Source organism: Bos indicus, chromosome 2 (genome assembly GCF_029378745.1).
Source record: "Bos indicus isolate NIAB-ARS_2022 breed Sahiwal x Tharparkar chromosome 2, NIAB-ARS_B.indTharparkar_mat_pri_1.0, whole genome shotgun sequence".
NCBI lineage: Eukaryota > Metazoa > Chordata > Mammalia > Artiodactyla > Bovidae > Bos > Bos indicus.
This window is the reverse complement of record NC_091761.1, coordinates 30,840,749-30,859,613: the sequence shown is the minus strand read 5'-3', so window position 1 is coordinate 30,859,613 and position 18,865 is coordinate 30,840,749. Positions and strand designations below refer to the sequence as shown.

At 35.6% G+C, this 18,865-nt stretch overlaps 1 protein-coding gene across 3 annotated transcripts in view; it reads left to right on the top strand.

Moving 5' to 3' along the window:
* Positions 1–11,382, top strand: part of SCN2A (sodium voltage-gated channel alpha subunit 2) — a 144,286-nt gene extending 132,904 nt beyond the window's left edge. For all 3 annotated transcript variants that reach the window (XM_070803948.1, XM_019971714.2, XM_070803960.1), the window contains 4 exons: positions 551–688; positions 1,059–1,163; positions 6,139–6,409; positions 7,979–11,382. In XM_070803948.1, the coding sequence (XP_070660049.1) occupies positions 551–688; positions 1,059–1,163; positions 6,139–6,409; positions 7,979–9,174 (1,710 nt within the window). In that variant the 3' untranslated portion in view covers positions 9,175–11,382. The remainder of the gene's footprint in view (positions 1–550; positions 689–1,058; positions 1,164–6,138; positions 6,410–7,978) is intronic.
* The last annotated feature ends 7,483 nt before the right edge of the window (positions 11,383–18,865 follow it).

Sequence of the window (18,865 nt, the reverse complement as noted above, 5' to 3'; positions counted from 1 at the left end):
TAATAATTCTAGTCTAGCAAGAGAAATATATAACAGAAATCAAACCCTTACTCTTACCTATTACTATTGGCCAGGTTCTATTCTAACACTTCTCATATAGTAATATATTTAGCCTTCTGAATGACCATATTAGAGTTGGTTCTGGTTTTTTTTCCATTTTAAGGATGAAGAAACTGAGTCAGAGAGAGTAAAATTTGAAAAATTTTAACAAAAACTAGTGTAACTGTAGCATCTCTTCTGTAGGAAGAAGAAGTCCTCACCCCGCATGCCCCACTGGGGTCTTAAAAGTGCATTCATATCCTAGGCATTTATTGGATGAAATGAATTTTAATTATTCAGACTTTTCTATGAGTTGTTTCATTTTCTCAAGTCAATGAAAGAGTTTGGAGACTCTTCAATAAGTGTGTTAAACTTGATCTTTCCTAAAATCTGTTTAACTTTTTAAAAATTTCCAGTGATAGAGATATGCTTTGAGAATTGAAAATTCACTGATGTCTTTTCTATGAAACAATTTTTAGGTCTAATGGTTATCATTTTTTATACTTTGTAGGTAGAATTACAACCCAAGTATGAAGACAATCTGTACATGTATCTGTATTTTGTCATCTTTATTATTTTTGGTTCATTCTTTACTCTAAATCTTTTCATTGGTGTCATCATAGATAACTTCAACCAGCAGAAAAAAAAGATAAGTATACTAAAACTTCATCTTTGCTCTAAAGTGCTAACTAAATATACCCCAATGTTTCTTTTGGCTCCAAGTGCAGTCATTAAGAAGAAAGAATATAAAATTCAGAAATTATTTTGACTTAATCATCTATTAGTTTTTAAGTGATTGATAATTCAGATAGCTGAATTACTATCAGCTGTCTGAAAGTACTGATATTTCCAGTACAGAAATATGACTAATTTACACGTTGAATATATGCATATCTAAAATACATGTTTGTTAGTAACTTTAGAATAGAATGTGGAGACATTTTTGACACAATTACTAATATGGATTTTATAGCTAGCAAAGAACATGATTTTTACAAGTTTTCCTTTCATTTCTTTACTTTGGAGGTCAAGACATTTTTATGACAGAAGAACAGAAGAAATACTACAATGCGATGAAAAAATTGGGTTCAAAGAAACCACAAAAACCCATACCTCGACCTGCTGTAAGAATAGCATACTTTCATCACTAATAAAAGCTATGTTATCTATCACTTTTATAGCCCAAATTGCTAGATACTAATTTTCGTGTATTTGCAAAACAGTTTTAGTTTGCCTTAGTAATGTGACCAGATAGCCTCAATAGTCTAAGTATTTGGTATTTTTTAGATACATAATATGTAGAAATTATGTAATATATTTTATACACAGACATAAAAATATATAAGTAAAAATGTTCAGGCTTATATACCAATATTATTCCATAGGATTGACATCACTGAGGAGCTTCTAATAATGTAGAAAAGAAAACATATTCATATATACATAGTGTGGAAATATTGAATGTTCTCAGAGTGCAGTGAGGACCAATTGGGATAACTGATATGTCTTGGATATGCCCCATATTCTGTCCAGCTCTGCAGATTGAATGGAATCATTAATGAAACAAGTCATAGGTCTTGTTTGTTCCTGGTTTTTAAGAAAAATTTCCTATTTCCTCCAAGCATCTTGCCCTAAATCAGATGACATCCTTCTCTATGGCTTTTTATGGTGATTGTGATTGTATATTTGCCAGTGGCTACTGGTCTGTTTGGTTGCAGCAAGGAATTGTTGTCAGAAGAGTCCCTGAGATCTTTTATGTTTCAGAACTCCTCTCTGAAGGTATACATGGTACAAGGTAATCAAGTGTTCCCCAGGAATCATGATGCTATGATTCCATTAGTGATGATGTAAAACTAGCTAACCTAAAACTGCCCATGCCCCTATTCTGTTTGTAAGATAGCCAAAAGCCCAAAGAAAGTAGATAGTAATATTGGACAAAACATAAGGAATGTAGAATTTGAGCCTACTTTTTGAGAAATAATACAACTTGAATGGATAAAGGAGAAAAGCAGAGTAATGACTTATGTGAAAAAACAAACACTCCAAAGTCATGGAAATAAATATTGCAGTGAAAAATAGCGATATATTTTTGAAATAGTAAGTAGGAAACAAGGTTTTCTGGGTTAAATGAGTCAAGCCCACTATGAATCTGAATAAATCCATCTTAATTTATCCAAGTAAAAATACAATATCAAGTGCACAGCATGGTAATGTGAAGAAAAAGAGATTTTTAGAGACTGGTATGGGGGGGGGCAGGAGGAGAAGGGGACACCAGAGGATGAGATGGCTGGATGGCATCACTGACTCGATGGACGTGAGTCTGAGTGAACTCCAGGAGTTGGTGATGTACAGGGAGGCCTGGTGTGCTGCGATTTATGGGGTCGCAAAGAGTCGGACACGACTGAGCGACTGAACTGAACTGATAGGAAAATGTTAGACAAAGTAATGCTGGGCCTTAGACAAGAAGATGAACCCTTACATGCAAGAAGATGAGTCCACAGTATAGGGTCATGCCAATAGGACTGGAGATAAGTGAGCCAACAAGAAGCCTCAGTGGCATGAGGAACCTATAAAATATAGGAAAGGAGGGAGGACATATAGCTAATAAAGAAAGTAAAGCAGTTAATGTTTTGTGAAATTATTGATTCTGTTAATGTAACTGAAAGTCCTGTAAAGGCATTTGGAAAGGTGAGGTCTTATGAATATGGGATAAGGATTTTAGAGTTGTCATTGTCATACATAATTCAGTTGAGCTCTAAAGCATAGGTTCATTTTTGAAAGACAATTATAATATATCAAAAAAAAAGTGGTGAGCGTGAAGCCTTGTGTACTTCACCATTATAAAAGAGGTAAATCAGTGAAAGAGTGAGATTTATTAGTAAGGCAGCACATACATATAGATAATGAGAAAAAAATTTTAATGGCTGTTTAATTACGTCAGATAACATGTAGATTTACTTTAGTAGGAGTAGGGATGCACAGGAAATGATTAGTGAATTTAGCTAGAAGATTATTGGCAACAATTTGGCAAATTAATTCAGTCATTCATTTACAATGTATGATGCTAAGCATTTGGAATTAAATACTAAACAGAGAGTCTATTTGGTAATCAAATAGTCACACCAACAAATAGAAATATCCAAGAAGGAAAGAATCCATTTAGCTATGAGAGCTGATAAGAAAGAAGGGGCTGATTAATCAGGGAAGGCTTTACTGAGCATGAGCCTAGGCCTGAAGAAGAATGAGGAAGTTTCTATAGGCCATGTAAGAAGAAAAGAGGGATGTATATGTGAAGGTCTTGAGGTAGGAAGGCCGGTGAGGCTGGAGTACAGAGGCTGGGGGTTCATTTGGGACATGGTGAGAATGAACAGGTTAGGATGGTCCAGACTTTTCTGGGCTTCTTAGGCCACATTAAGGCAAGTCTTTGTCCTTAGAGCAAAGCGAAGCCATTGAGCAGAGCCTGGTCAGTTTGGGTGTTGTGACTGTCACTGAACCAGCATTGACAGAGGCAGTGTGTGCGGTACAGACTCATTGTGGAACTATTTCAGGGGTGATAGGGAGCCTGAACCAGAGTGGTGTGGAGATGAATAAAATGGATTTGTGAGCTATCCTAGGAATGAAATTAAAAGGTTTATTAATTGAATATGAGACGTGAAGAAGGAAGCAACAAAGATGACTCATGAGTTTCTGCCTTACACGCTGGAAGAGTGGTGTCACACAGAATAAGAAGTAGGGACATGAATGGAGAAAACAACTGGAGATGCTGGTTTACAGAATTTGAAAATCAAAAGGGGACTCTGAAAGAGAATGAATGTTGAATGAATGTTAGAAGTAGTAGTAAAATTTCTAAAGTAGTAAAGTTTCTAAAGATTGAGAGATTAGTTTCAGAGCAAAGCAGCAATTCTAGAGAGGAAGAGATTGAAGAGAAAGGGAATAAATATAGAATAAAACTGCACAGGATGTGGCCCAAAAACAGTGTAGATTACATTACAGAGGAAAAGGGACTGAGTCCTCCAATGATTTTGGAGTAGTATATAAAAAGATAGGTGTGGACATCAATATAATATAAAATGACAAAGAGGTAGAGGAATTTCTTTATAACAATTGACTTTGGTGTTCTCAAAAAAGAAGTAAGAATACAGGGCAAGAGAATAAGAAATTTCTAAGAAGTTTGAAATTATCCTGGGAGCAAGTGAGGGACAAAGGATTGCTCATCATTATGAAGAGCCAAGACAAAGTGAGAGAACATAAGCCTTAGTGAACATGGCTTCCAAGGCTATACAGCTTCCTCCAGCATATTCTGAAATTTAAATTGGAGACAGTGACTGTGTAGTGGAGTTGTATATTGATCTAACCCACTGGAAAACTAAATGGGCAAAGAATCTTAAGAGATTTTTGGTGAAAATGCTGACATGAACATAAATAGCAAGTTGCTGCTTTTCAGCCATTTTGAATCTGCTTCACTCTAGGTGCTGTATCTGTGGAAGAAAATTGATTTTTTAATTAAATAAAAGCAAACCATTTGCAATAAAATGTCGTACATTTTATGAAACATGTAAGCACAAAATTGTCTGAGATCACAGAGTGCTTAAAACTTAAAACGGAGTTAGGATGCACCAGACTGAGAAGGGGAGTCTAATAATGCCCCTTGACAGAAGCATTATGACAGAGGAGATGGATAAACAAGATAAAGCAGTATGGTACAAGAGTAGTAGCAAGTATCAGAAGGGTAGAAATAAGGGGAACGTAACCAGACTTGGAAAGGTAGACTTCAGTACCCGAGAGCTAAGAACAAGGGGCTGAGAACTGGAATTAGACGCATTTAAGTTGAAGGAGGCCCTCGAAGAACAGATGCAGCTGAAACAACATAAGTCCAGTCCATCGGGCTAAATATGTATTCAGAGAAAATACATGTTTTATTTATGTATTTATTTATGCAAAAATCAAATGTTATTTTTACAAAATATAACAAACCAGTACTATTTGATATCCCAGAATTCCAGTATGGAGTAATGGATGCCTCTACTAGTCGGGCAGGGGCAGAACACTAGCACAGAGAATCCAGACCAATAAAGGCATCCATCTGGAATGCAGACTATGAGCGTAGATGCAGCAGAAGCTCTGTAGTTCTAGTTGAGAAGGTAGAGGACGACCTAGCAGAGGTGAGCCAAGTTCCAAGCTCTAGGATGAGGAATATTGAGCACATAGAGGTGAAACGAAGGAAAAAAACAGGGCCCAGTGAACATAATTGGTTTACAAGATGAGGCCTTAACTTCATAAACAAGACATAAGGCTAGTTAGTGCTTAGAAATTAGGTCCAGATTGAATAGGGCGAAGTTTGAACATCTAAATTTTAAGCTATACTTTTTTAAAAGATGATTTTATTCTTTTTTTTTTTTAAAGATGATTTTATTCTTGTAGCAGTTACCTCATATAAACTTCATTCTGCTTTCCTTTGTCTTAACATCTTACACAACCATAGATGGGTCAGCAAAACGAAGAAATTTACCCTGGTATGATAGTATTAAATAAAATATAGAATTTAACTGGATTTTACCAACTATTCCACCAATGTCCTTTTACTTGAACTATAATTTTAAAAGCATCTTCTCAGCTGAACCTTAAGGTAGAATTTAAGATGCTGTGGCTTTGCTGTGCATAGTGGGTGGGGAATATAAAGGAAGAAACTAGGGTGGAAATGACCCCAAAAAGCTAGAAAAGTATTTATTCATTAGTTCTTCAAAGTTAATTTTGATGCTCATCCCAAACACAGAAGATAACAAAGATTCATTATAGTGACCAATATTTACTGTCTACTGTACACATGGTTATGTTTTAGGCACTGAGAAACTAAAAGGTGGTTCTTAACATAAAGTCAGTTTACAAAATCTGCTATCATAAACAGTATAAATAGAACAAATACCATTTGGAAAGAGCTGGATATTCCAGTATACAAAATTTTCTTCCAAGTGTAAACCAAACATGGAACGTTTTGTAATAAAAGCTGTATTTTCACATTGTTATGTTAAAATCAGATAAGTTGGACTTGATTTGTTTTTCAGTCTCTAAGGGAATTTCACATACTCTTTTTTTTTGCAGAACAAATTCCAAGGGATGGTCTTTGATTTCGTAACCAAACAAGTCTTTGATATCAGCATCATGATCCTTATCTGCCTCAACATGGTCACCATGATGGTGGAGACTGATGACCAGAGTCAAGAAATGACCAACATTCTGTACTGGATTAATCTGGTGTTTATCGTTCTGTTCACTGGAGAATGTGTGCTGAAACTGATCTCTCTTCGTTATTACTATTTCACCATCGGATGGAATATTTTTGATTTTGTGGTGGTTATTCTCTCCATTGTAGGTAAGAAGAGGTGCTTTCACGCAAGTGAAATTTTTAAGAGTAAAAATTTGTATTTTAAAACTTTAAAGTATTTTTCATTAATACTTTCTCATTCATCCCAAAATTTCAAATAAAGTCTAATGAAGAGTCCATTCTCAGCTTGTCATTTATCTAACTGTGTGCTGTGCATGAAATTATATGAAGAAAAAGAGAATTTATATTATTTATATTTATATTATATATGCAGCTTTCATGTATCATCTTGTCCCATGCCAGAAGAAAATAATTGCAACTTTGGCATAATAAACAGTCATACTCCTGTGGTATAGACAAGTATTGCTCTGAATAAACAGTTCACACACATGTACACATATTAATCAATAGAAGTAGTCAAATAATTGTCCTTGATAATTGGAATAGCATGTTGTGTGCTTATATATATTCACACTCAAACAAGCCTCATGTCATCTTTGGGTTCAGATAATTTTCTACAGTGCGTAATATTCTTTTTCAAAAGTAGACATTTTGTTCAAAAAAATCAAAGCAGATTCATTTCATCAATACATATTTCTTGTGTGTAGGATGTTAAATCAGGTGCTGGAAGTAAAGTTCTGCCTGTTTGAGGAAAGAGAACATACACATAGAAAAGTGTTATTCCACTGTGTATATACTTTTGCTGGTTAAACAGAACTTTGAAATAAGGTGTCACTCCATTTGATCCCAGTGATGGTGCTATAGGGAAGGAATGTAGTGATTAAGGGAGGGGACTCCTGGGTTATACAGACCCGACCTGGTGCATCCATGTTTTCACTCTTTACCAGTTCTGTGACCTATGGCAAGAGGGATCTCACCTCTCTGATTCCCGGTTTCCCAAGAAATATTTTTGTAAAGTGGTGTTGTGAGGATTAAATGAGATTATGAAAATAAATGCACTTAGCACGTATCTATAGCACAAAGAAAAGACTTAGTAAACATTAAGCCTAACCACCACCAACAAAACTATTTAATAGCTATTATCACCATTTGGCAATGCATAAAATCATTGCCAGGATTCAGTCCCAAGTATGTCTGTCTGGAAAGCCTGGGTTGTCTCTTCTGCCACCTCCCACATAAAACTGATCAAACCATCTGAGAAGAATAAGTCTCATATTCCTAATCTAAAATCACACGCTTTATCCATTAGTCCTTATGCAAATACTAATATAAAACTAGTATATCAGAAACATAAATCCATTTCTGTACTTCACTACCATATACATTGTGTCTTTTGGTATATGCTTGACTTGAACCAGGAAAAATGACCATTAATACCTTCAGTTAGTATAAAACTGTTAATGTTATAGCACTAAACATACCAGTTTCATTTTGCTAAATGAATATTGCAGATTATGTATATGTAAATATGTGTGTGTGTGTGTGTACCAAATTCTCATGTCCACATTTTATAAAACTAGTATGTGCATATGTGTATGTGTATACCTAGTTCTCATGTCCACATTTTGTAAAAATAGTGCTTATCTTAGAAATGTACATTTTCATTTGCTGCCATTACATATAATATGATTTTTGTTGTATCTTGGCTTTCCATAGGTATGTTTCTGGCTGAGCTGATAGAGAAATATTTTGTGTCCCCTACCTTGTTCCGAGTGATCCGTCTTGCCAGGATTGGCCGAATCCTGCGTCTGATCAAAGGGGCTAAGGGGATCCGCACGCTGCTCTTTGCTTTGATGATGTCCCTTCCTGCATTGTTTAACATCGGCCTCCTGCTCTTCCTGGTCATGTTCATCTATGCCATCTTTGGAATGTCCAACTTCGCCTATGTTAAGAGGGAGGTTGGAATTGACGACATGTTCAACTTTGAGACCTTTGGCAACAGCATGATCTGCCTGTTCCAGATTACCACCTCTGCTGGCTGGGACGGGTTGCTAGCACCTATCCTCAACAGTGGACCTCCAGACTGTGACCCTGAAAAAGATCACCCTGGCAGCTCAGTTAAGGGAGACTGTGGAAACCCGTCTGTTGGGATTTTCTTCTTTGTCAGTTATATCATCATATCATTTCTGGTTGTGGTGAACATGTATATTGCTGTCATCCTGGAGAACTTCAGTGTTGCTACTGAAGAAAGCGCAGAGCCCCTGAGTGAGGACGACTTTGAGATGTTCTACGAGGTTTGGGAGAAGTTTGATCCCGATGCCACCCAGTTCATAGAGTTCTCCAAGCTCTCTGATTTTGCAGCGGCCCTGGATCCTCCTCTTCTCATAGCAAAACCGAACAAAGTCCAGCTCATTGCCATGGACCTGCCCATGGTCAGTGGGGACAGGATCCACTGCCTCGACATCTTATTTGCCTTTACAAAGCGTGTTTTGGGTGAGAGTGGAGAGATGGATGCCCTTCGAATCCAGATGGAAGAAAGATTCATGGCATCGAACCCCTCCAAAGTCTCCTATGAGCCCATTACAACCACTCTGAAACGCAAACAAGAGGAGGTGTCTGCTATTGTTATCCAGAGGGCTTATAGACGCTACCTCTTGAAGCAAAAAGTTAAAAAAGTTTCATGTATATACAAGAAAGACAAAGGCAAAGAAGGTGAGGGAACACCCATCAAAGAAGATATCCTCATTGATAAACTAAATGAGAATTCAACTCCAGAGAAAACCGACATGACCCCTTCCACCACGTCTCCACCTTCCTATGACAGTGTGACCAAACCCGAGAAAGAAAAATTTGAAAAAGACAAATCAGAAAAGGAAGACAAAGGGAAAGATATCAGGGAAAGCAAAAAGTAAAAGGAAACAATATTCCATTTTGTGATCAATTGTTTACAGCCCGTGATGGTGATGTGCTGGTGTCAACAGGACTCCCACAGGAGGTCTATGCCAAACTGACTGTTTTTACAAATGTATACTTAAGGTCAGTGCCTATAACAAGACAGGGGCCTCTGGTCAGCAAACTGGGACTCAACAAACCAGAGAAACAGCATCGACAGGAGGTTTCTGTGTTCACAACCAGCTGACACTGCTGAAGAGCAGAGAGTAATGGCTACTCAGACTCTAGGAACCAATTTAAAGGGGGGAGGGAAGTTCAATTTTTATGTAAATTCAACATGCGACACTTGATAACAGTAATTGTCACCACTGTTTATGTTCTAACTGCCACACCTGCCATATTTTTACAAAACGTATGCTGTGAATTGGTCACTTTTTTTTTTAATTCACAGGTTGTTTACTATTATATGTGACTATTTTTGTAAACGGGTTTGTGTTTGGGGAGAGGGAGTAAAGGTAAGAAATTCTATGTTTCTCTATTGTATAACTGGATATATTTTAAATGAAAGCATGCTGCACTTCTCATTCTCATGTAAAAAAAAAAATCATGTCACAAAAGGGAAGAGTTTACTTCTTGTGTCAGGATGTTTTCAGATTTTTGAGGTGCTTAAATAGCTATTCATGTTTTTAAGGTGTTTCATCCAGAAAAATTTTACTGTGCCTGTAAATGTTCCATAGAATCCACAAGCATTAAAATGTCATTTTATTTTTACATAATTCATTATATATACATGTATATATGTATATGTGCATGTATATACATATATATGTATACACACACACACACAGACATATACACACACCATTACATAGTCATTCTGAGTCCTGGCAGCATGACTATAACATTTTTGATAAGTGTCCTTTGGCGTAAAATAAAAATATCCTATCAGTCCTTTCTAAAAACCTGAATTGACCAAAAAGCATCCCCCACCACCACTTTATAAAGTTGATTCTGCTTTTTCCTACAGTATTGTTTAGCCATCTTCTGCTCTTGGTAAGGTTGACATAGAATATGTCAATTTAAAAAATAAAAAAGTCTGCTTTGTAAATAGTAATTTTACCCAGTGGTGCATGTTTGAGCAAACAAAAATGACGACTTAAGCACAGTATTTATTGCATCAAATATGTACCACAGAAGTAGAGTTTGCAAGCTTTCAACAGGTAATATGATGTAACTGGTTCCATTATAGTTTGACGCTGTCACTGCTGCATGTTTATCTTGCCTCTGCTGCTGCATCTTATTCCTTCCACTGTTCAGAAGTCTAATATGGGAAGCCATATGTCAGTGGTAAAGTGAAGCAAATTGTTCTACCAAGACCTCATTCTTCATGTCATTAAGCAATAGGTTGCAGCAAACAATGAAGAGCTTCTTGCATTTTATCCTTCCAATCTTAATTGAATACTCTATGGTAAAAAGCCCAATGTACAAACAGGTTGCAAGCTGCTTAATTCTGTTGAAAATATATGGTTAGAGTTTTCTAAGAAAATATAAATATTGTACAAAGTTCATTTTATTTTCCTTTTCCGCCTTTTTGTACATAAATGAGAAATTAAAAGTATCTTCAGGTTGATGTCACAGTCACTATTGTTAGTTTCTGTTCCTAGCACTTTTAAATTAAAGCACTTCATGAAATAAGAAACAAAGACTAAAATGCAGTGTAGATTCCTGCTTTTTATTAGTACTGTAAACTTTGCACACATTTCAATGTGAAACAAATCTCAGACTGAGTCCAGCATTTATTAGCTTTCATAGTGATGCCTTATCATCGAAAGAGGCTTAAGGAACGATGAGTTGATATTCTTGGCATTGCTTGAATCAGATGGTTCCACCTAGTCTTTTTATTCTGTAAATCATCAGTCTTTTCCAGTGTTTGTTTACACAGATAGATCGTATTCTTACTAACCCATATGACACTAGAACTTTATCAGATATGATATGAGATCCAAGCTTTATTCCACAAAAATCGTATAAATGAAATTATATTACCAGTCACAGCAAAACATTTTGTGTTTCTTTCACAAGCGACATTAAATGTAGATTCTTTATACTAAAGCTATTGACTTGTAGTGTGTTGGTGAAATGCATGCAGGAAAATGCTATTACCATAAAGAACGGTAAACCACATTACAATCAAGGCAAAGAATAAAGGTTTTGCTTTTGTTTTTGTATTTAATTGTTCTGTCTTTGTTTCTATCTTGGAAATGCCATTTAAAGGTACATTCTATCATGTAAAATGATCAGAAAAAAATGTAAAAAATACACATGAAATATAATAATTCACCTTTAAATTTTTCATGGAATGGAAAGTAATTAAGAAGAGTGTACTGGATATCTAGTTTTAATATTGGCCAAAAACCTAGATATGGTATTGGATAGAGTAGTGGAAAATTACATAAATTAATAAAAAATTGACTAACATTTTAGCTTGTGCATCCTTTCTCCTTCCTGTCTACCTGCTGCTTTGTTTTTGTCTTGTTATTCTCTTTTCCCATTTTGGTTCCTTCCCTATGCATCCTTGATCTACTTTTCTATATACCTTTCATCACTTCTTAAGCTCTCAGTATTTTTCATTAAGGGTATTCTCTTTGTTTCTCTTCTGCTTGCCAAAGCTTTTGTTTATTACCGTCTATAGGTAACAGAGTCTGTATACTTAGACTTCTAATAATCTGCTGCACCACAAAAAGGTCATACATCTTCATATCTATAATTTTGGGGGCAAAAGTTCTAAGTGAGCTTGGATCTCACTCTTCATAATATATAAACAAATCCCCCAAATGACACTGATTTAATTATGACAAGTTTGGGGAAGATTTCTCAGTTCTGATTACCTATTAGAAATATCTGAGAAGCTTTAAAAAATGCCTTTTGGACCAAAGTCAGACCAACTGAATTCATATCTCTGGGGATGAAACTTAAGCATCTAATTTTTTAAGGCTCCCCACTGATGCTGATTCATTCTTAGGTTGAGGGCCAAGGAGTTAGCGTATCCTTGCTCAATATGAAAAAAGTGTTCTATAGAAAATGTCCCTGTCCCCTTCAGGGCTTCATTGTATAAATCATCAGATATAAGGTCCCAATATGATGACATTGGAGGTGCTTATCTTGTAGTGAGAGAGGTGTTGATTGTTTTTTAAATTTTACTGAAGTAGAGTTGATTTACGAAGTTGTGTTTAATTTCTGCTATAGAGCAAAGTGACTCAGTTATACATACATATGTTTTCTTTTCAGTATTTTTTTCATTGTGGTTTATCACCAGATACTGAATATCATTCGCTGTGCTCTACAAGAGAGAGGTATTTATCTTCAGGTGTGACACTGTCCCATTTATATCAGGGATTCTCTTCTAGGACTATAGTTGGTGGAAAGGATTTTCTATCAGAATAGTTTAGACAGCTTCTTCAGATTATAATACACACTCACACATGCAAAACTGTACCCCAACCATCCCTAGTGCATACAAGGATGATTAAGGAGAGTGTGGACTCAGAGAATAGCTGTCCAGATGCCCTGTTGGGTAAGAACCATTAGGTCTGGACCAATGAGAGGCAGCTTATATAAAACTGTTCATTTGATTCATCATTGTCAATTCACAAATCTAAACAGGAAAGACTTTCTATTTTTGTGTTGGGCACCTCTTACCATCACTCGTTTTCCTAAGCTCTGAATAATATAGATCAACTTACAAAGAGAAGGGAGGAGTGAAGAAAAGAAGGGAGAGGATGTACAGGGAGAGGAAAAGGAAGAAGGAGGAAGAAAAAAACAGGAAAATTGAGGAAAAGAAGGGAGTATAAGAAACAGAAAGGAATTCCTCAAACAGCAATAGAGGGGAAACAGGAAAAGAAGAGCCATGTGGGAAAGAAAGTTCGCTTAGTTGTCAATACATTAGATCCACAGTATAAATGTGCTCCTCCTCTCTGCTTTTTTCTCAGAGAAAAATATATCTAAAAAAAGCTGAAAAGGACATTATGCAAGTAAATGTCACAATGATTGCATGAATCATGATTTTTTTCTTTCATCTGAACTAAATAAATATTTGAGTTGTACTTCATATTAGCTTTATGATAGGAGCTGAGAGATCAAAGATGAACTTCACTGTCCAAAGGAACTTTGTAGCTAAAGCTGAAGAACTTTGAAAGTTATGCTAGAGTCTGAAATTTACTCTGTTGGCAGCAGGATGTGTTTGATTGCACCTAAGCAATGGCACCCCACTCCAGTACTCTTGCCTGGAAAATCCCATGGACGGAGGAGCCTGGTAGGCTGCAGTCCATGGGGTGGCTAGGAGTTGGACATGACTGAGCGACTTCACTTTCACTTTTCACTTTCATGCATTGGAGAAGGAAATGGCAGCCCACTCCAGTGTTCTTGCCTGGAGAATCCCAGGGACCAGGGAGCCTGGTGGGCTGCCGTCTATGGGGTCACACAGAGTCTGACAGGACTGAAGTGATTTAGCATAGTATAAGCAATATAATGATCAGTAAAATCAGATACATCTGTGCCTATTTAATGTGCTCTTAATAGGGGTACATTGACTGTTTTTTGCTAATGTTTTACAGAGATTTCATTTTCCCATCTATTTTATTTAAAAGTATCTGTATTTTTACCTCTTAGCATATCTTTTTAAAAGAACATATATTTTTTAAAAAAGCCAACCTGACATTTTCTATTAATAGCCTATATTAATTCAAATGTAAAATCTAAAATCTTATGTTTAATTTATGTACAGATGTATTTGATTTGATTTTTATCACCTTGTTCTGTGCTTTTGATTTTTTAAGTTTTTTTTCCTTTTTTTTTCAATTGTCCTCTTTTGCATTAATTTTGTCATCATTTCCCCTCCAGCTCTACTGTTGTGAAAATATATACTTCCTTCCTTCCTCCTTCTCCTTTGCTCCTTTTTATGTGATTACTTTAAAATTTTAATGTGCATGCTTAAACAGTGAAATACAATCAATAGTTGTACCCTTATCTGGAACAATGAAGTTCCTAGCTGATTTCATATCTTTGCTCAATTCTTGTGTTTTTATTGTCTACTATTTTAATACTACCTTGTCTGACACCCAACGAATTAAACAGTATTATTATTGTGGATTTATTTAGGCAGTGCTTATTTAGATTTATTTAGGCAGTGCTTATTTAGACTTATTTAGATGTTAATTATAATTTCTTTAAATTTGCTTCTGCTGACTTCACTTTGTGCTCTATTTCCTTCTGGAAATACATGCGGAATTCTGTTAGTGACATTTGTGGACAGCAAGCTGACTTAGTTTTTCTGAAAATGTCTTGTCAGCCACATTTTTAATAGATCAGCTTAGTTATAGTTATTTTTAAATTATTTTAGATTTTTTGCATCATTATAAAATTACTTTTGTTAATCTGACAGAATTTATGCTAATATAATTTGAAGATATTTATCAGTATCTTTAATTAAGAAAATTTCAAAAACACTCTAACTTTTAGCATTAGAGATATAGTCTCATTTCATATTTTTTTGTTCTCTCCATCTGGAGCTTTTGAGAGTTACATGTTGAAATTTCTAAATCTTTCTTTCCTGTTTCATAGTGTCTCTCATTTTTAGTGCTCTTTCTGGATAACTTGTCAGGTTTTAGTATCAGGATAATGCTGTCTTCATAGAACAAATTAGAAAGTGTTCATTTCTGAAAGAATTTCTGTAAGAGTGGAATTATTTCTCCATTCCATATTGGGCTTCCCTGGTGACTCAGAAGGTAAAGAAACTGCTTGCAAGAGACCTGGGTTCCATCCCTGGGTCAGGAAAAGCCCTTGGAGCAGGGAATGGCTACCTACTCCAGTATTCTTGCCTGGAGAGTTCCATGGACAGAGGAACTTGGCAGGCTACAGTCCATGGGGTCACAAAGAGCTGGACAGGACTGAGCAACTAACACTTTCACTTTCCATATTGATAAAACTCACTAGTAAAGCCACCTGTAACTTGAGTCTTCCCTGTGCAGAAGTTTTAAATTAAAGACATTAATCTCTTCAACAGATATAGGGCTAAGGAAATTGTTTCCTACTTTTTTTTTTTTTCTCTTTTAGCTTTGGTAAGTTACATTTTTCTAAGAATTTCCTCTAAGAATTCCTAAGTTATTGCATTTGTTGTATAAATTGTTCAAAGCATCCCTTTTTTATGCTTGTGATGTCTGTGGCCTCTCTAGTCATATCCTTTTTTTCATTTCTGGTATTGAAAATGTGTATTTTATCTCTTTCTCATAGTCAGCTTATCTAAGGATTTCTGCAATTTTACTAATGTATTCAAAAATGCCAACTTGTGATTTACTGATTTTTCTCTACAGTTTTTCAGTTTTCTATTTCATTGATTTCTGCTCTTTTTAATCCTATTACCATCATTTTCATTTTCTTCCCTTACTGGACTGGGTAGACATCCATTATAACATTTAAGGGGTATGATGATAATGGTTAGCTTGTTTACTTTCCATTTGAGTTTGAGGAATATTTTAATTATTTAGTATTAAGTATGCTGTTTGGTATAGATTATTTATTATTCATTTTTGGCCATGTGGCTTGTGGAATCTTAGTTTCATGACCAGGGATGGAACCCAAGACCCCTGCATTGGAAACACGGGGTTTTAACCACTTGACTACCAGGGAAGTCCCAGATGTAGGGGGTTTCTTTTTTGTCATATTAAAGAGTATCTTTTTTAAAGTTAATTTTTAATTGGAGTGTAATTGCTTTACAATGTTGTATGAGTTTCTGCTGTACATGGTGAATCAGCTGTAAGTATACATATATCCCCTCCCTCTCGACTCTCCCTCCTGCACCCCCAAGCCACGCCTCCAGATCGTCACAAAGCACTGAACTGAGCTCCCCGTGCTGCACAGCAGCTTCCACTGGCCATCTGCTTTATGACTGTAGTGTATATATGTCAGTCCTAGTCTCCCAGTCATTCCATCCTCCCCCTCCCATCTGTCCATTCTCTGTGTCTGCCTCTCTGTTCCTCCCTGCAAATAGGTTCATCTGTACCACTTTTTTTAGATTCCACATATATGTGCTAATACACAATATTTGTTTTTCTCTTTCTGAATTACTTCACTCTGTATGGCAGATGCCAGGTCCATTCACATCTCTACAAATGACCCAATTTCATTCCTTTTATGACTGAGTAGTATCCCACTGTATATATGTATTACATCTTCTTTGTCCATTCATCTATCAGTGGAAATTTAGGTTGCTTCCCTGTCCTGGCTATGGCAAACAGTGCTGCAGTGAACACTGGGCTGCATGTGTCTTTTTGAACCATGGTTTTCTCAGGGTATATGCCCAGTAGTGGGATTGCTAGGTCATATGGAAGTTCTATTTTTAGTTTTTAAGGAACCTGTATATTGTTCTCCATGGTGGCTGTATCAGTTTACTTGCCAGCTTTCAGCTATGTCCTGAAAAGTGCAGAATATGCCCTCTGCTTGAGAGTCACTGAAGTCCATCTTTGAACGGTAACGGTCTACCGCCACCACCTCTAATACTACTTTTAGCTATGAGCTGGGAGAGAGAATCAGGTCACTAACATCTGATCTCCTTCTCTTATTAATTTTTTCTCTTTTGTTCCACTGACTAGTAACAGGAAATGTTTTCCTTTTCCTGTGAGACAAGAACTTCCCTTATATACTGTACTACTCTTCCTATTTTAGAGCCTATACTTTATTCAACTCTCTGAACTTTGAGTCTTAATATGTAAAAATTCAACATTACTATAAATTTATAAATATCAAGTTTGGAGAGGAGCAATGATTTTTCCCCTCTAAATTGATATAATTGATATCTGAATTCCTGTAATTTGAAACCAAAAAAAAGTCATGTTTTTCAGATGAAAAGGAGTCAAGAAAAAGGAGAAAAACTTATTTAGAAGTCAAAATACAATAGGTCACACAAACATCTTGACATACTAAATAATCATATATATTTTAATTGATAAATCTTATAGCATATCATTGAAGTCAATCTTTATGGGAAAAGGAGGATTATTACCCCATGTTAAATTCTAGAAAGGCTTTCTGTAAAAGACTGGCATTATTAGAAGGAAATATAAGTAACTATAACTATTGTCATTATTTTCCCACACGAATAAGCATTCTCTTGCAAAACATGACAGTATTTTAGAAAATCATATCCTGATGTGTCTTGGTTGACCCTTTTGCGTATGTGGTTCCTCAAAAAATTAAACAGAGACTTACCATGTGACCCAGGGATTAAACTGCAAGGTACTTACCCACAAGAAATGGAAACATATATTCACACAGAAACTTGTATACAGATGTTTATAACAGGATTAATTGTAACAGCAAAAAGGTAGAAACAACCTAAATTTCAATCAGTGAATGAACAGATAAGTCAATTGTGATATACACATACAATGAAATACTCAGTCCAGTTCAGTTCAGTCACTGACAGGAACCTCAAAAATATTATGCAAATGAGAGATGCTAGCCACCAAAAGTCACATTCTGTATGTTTCTTTTAAATGATATATCCAGATTAAGCAAATCCATAGAGACAGAAAGTAGAGTAGAGCTTGCAAGGGGATGGCAGAACATTGAATAGGGAGTGATTAGCTAATGGTTATGAGGTATTTTATGGAATAATTAAAAAGTTTTGAAACTAGAGAGAGCTAGCTGTATCACAACATTGTTAATACACGAAATACCACTTAATGGTACACTTTAAAATGGTAATATTTTGCGAATTTCTCAAGGGAAATTTGTTTGAAAAAAAATTTATATTATTGCAACTCTATCCACTAGAGGGCGCTACATCCATTGAGAAGCATAACACTTTTGGCAGAGGAGTTAGCCTTGCAAAAACACTTATTTTGCATCTATTTTAGATTAAAAAAAAAAAAGAAAGATAGCAAATGTACATTTGGAAACATTCCTGGAAAAACAATGGTTTACATTTGAACATACCTCTTCAAGAAAAAAGCAGTTTGCAAAAGGTGTATTAAGATATCGTTTCTTGAGTATAGAAGACCTCTTAGTTCAAAAATTAAACCTGACTAAATTATGAAACTAAAAGAAAAAAGTGAATGGAAAGCATTTCAGAGACTCATAAAAAAAAGCTTAACGAGCAAAATGTCCAGGTATTCATATCAACACAAAGTTTCAAATATTTTTTCATTATTACTGTGAGTACTTGAGAGAGCCTTGAAAGCATCTGTATTTTCCTGAGCACAGGAAAATTAGATCATCATCTCCCTGAGCTACTATGGCTAGGGCTTCTTAACAAAGCAACACAAGAAATCTCATTTATCTACATGTATATACATGAATATTTTTTCAGATCATCAAATCCAAAACCACACAATAAGTTACTCTTCTTACAAAAGGAAAGTCTTTCTGCTACCATAAACAACAAATCCCAATTGTGGCAAGGAAGAAATAGCTTAAGAAAATATAATCCACAGGGAAAATATGATCCAAGCATTCTGATTAGTACCATATAATTATAGTATTGTACAGCTATTCTTGGGCTAATTTATAGAGTGGTCAGTTACCATTTTCCAAGACACTCTAACAGGAAGCAAAGCCTTCCTCAGAAATCTTATAAACACTATAAAGACCATCCTCTGAACAAAATCAGAATGATATCACTACTAAGTCTTCTATACAACAAGAAGCAGGGATACC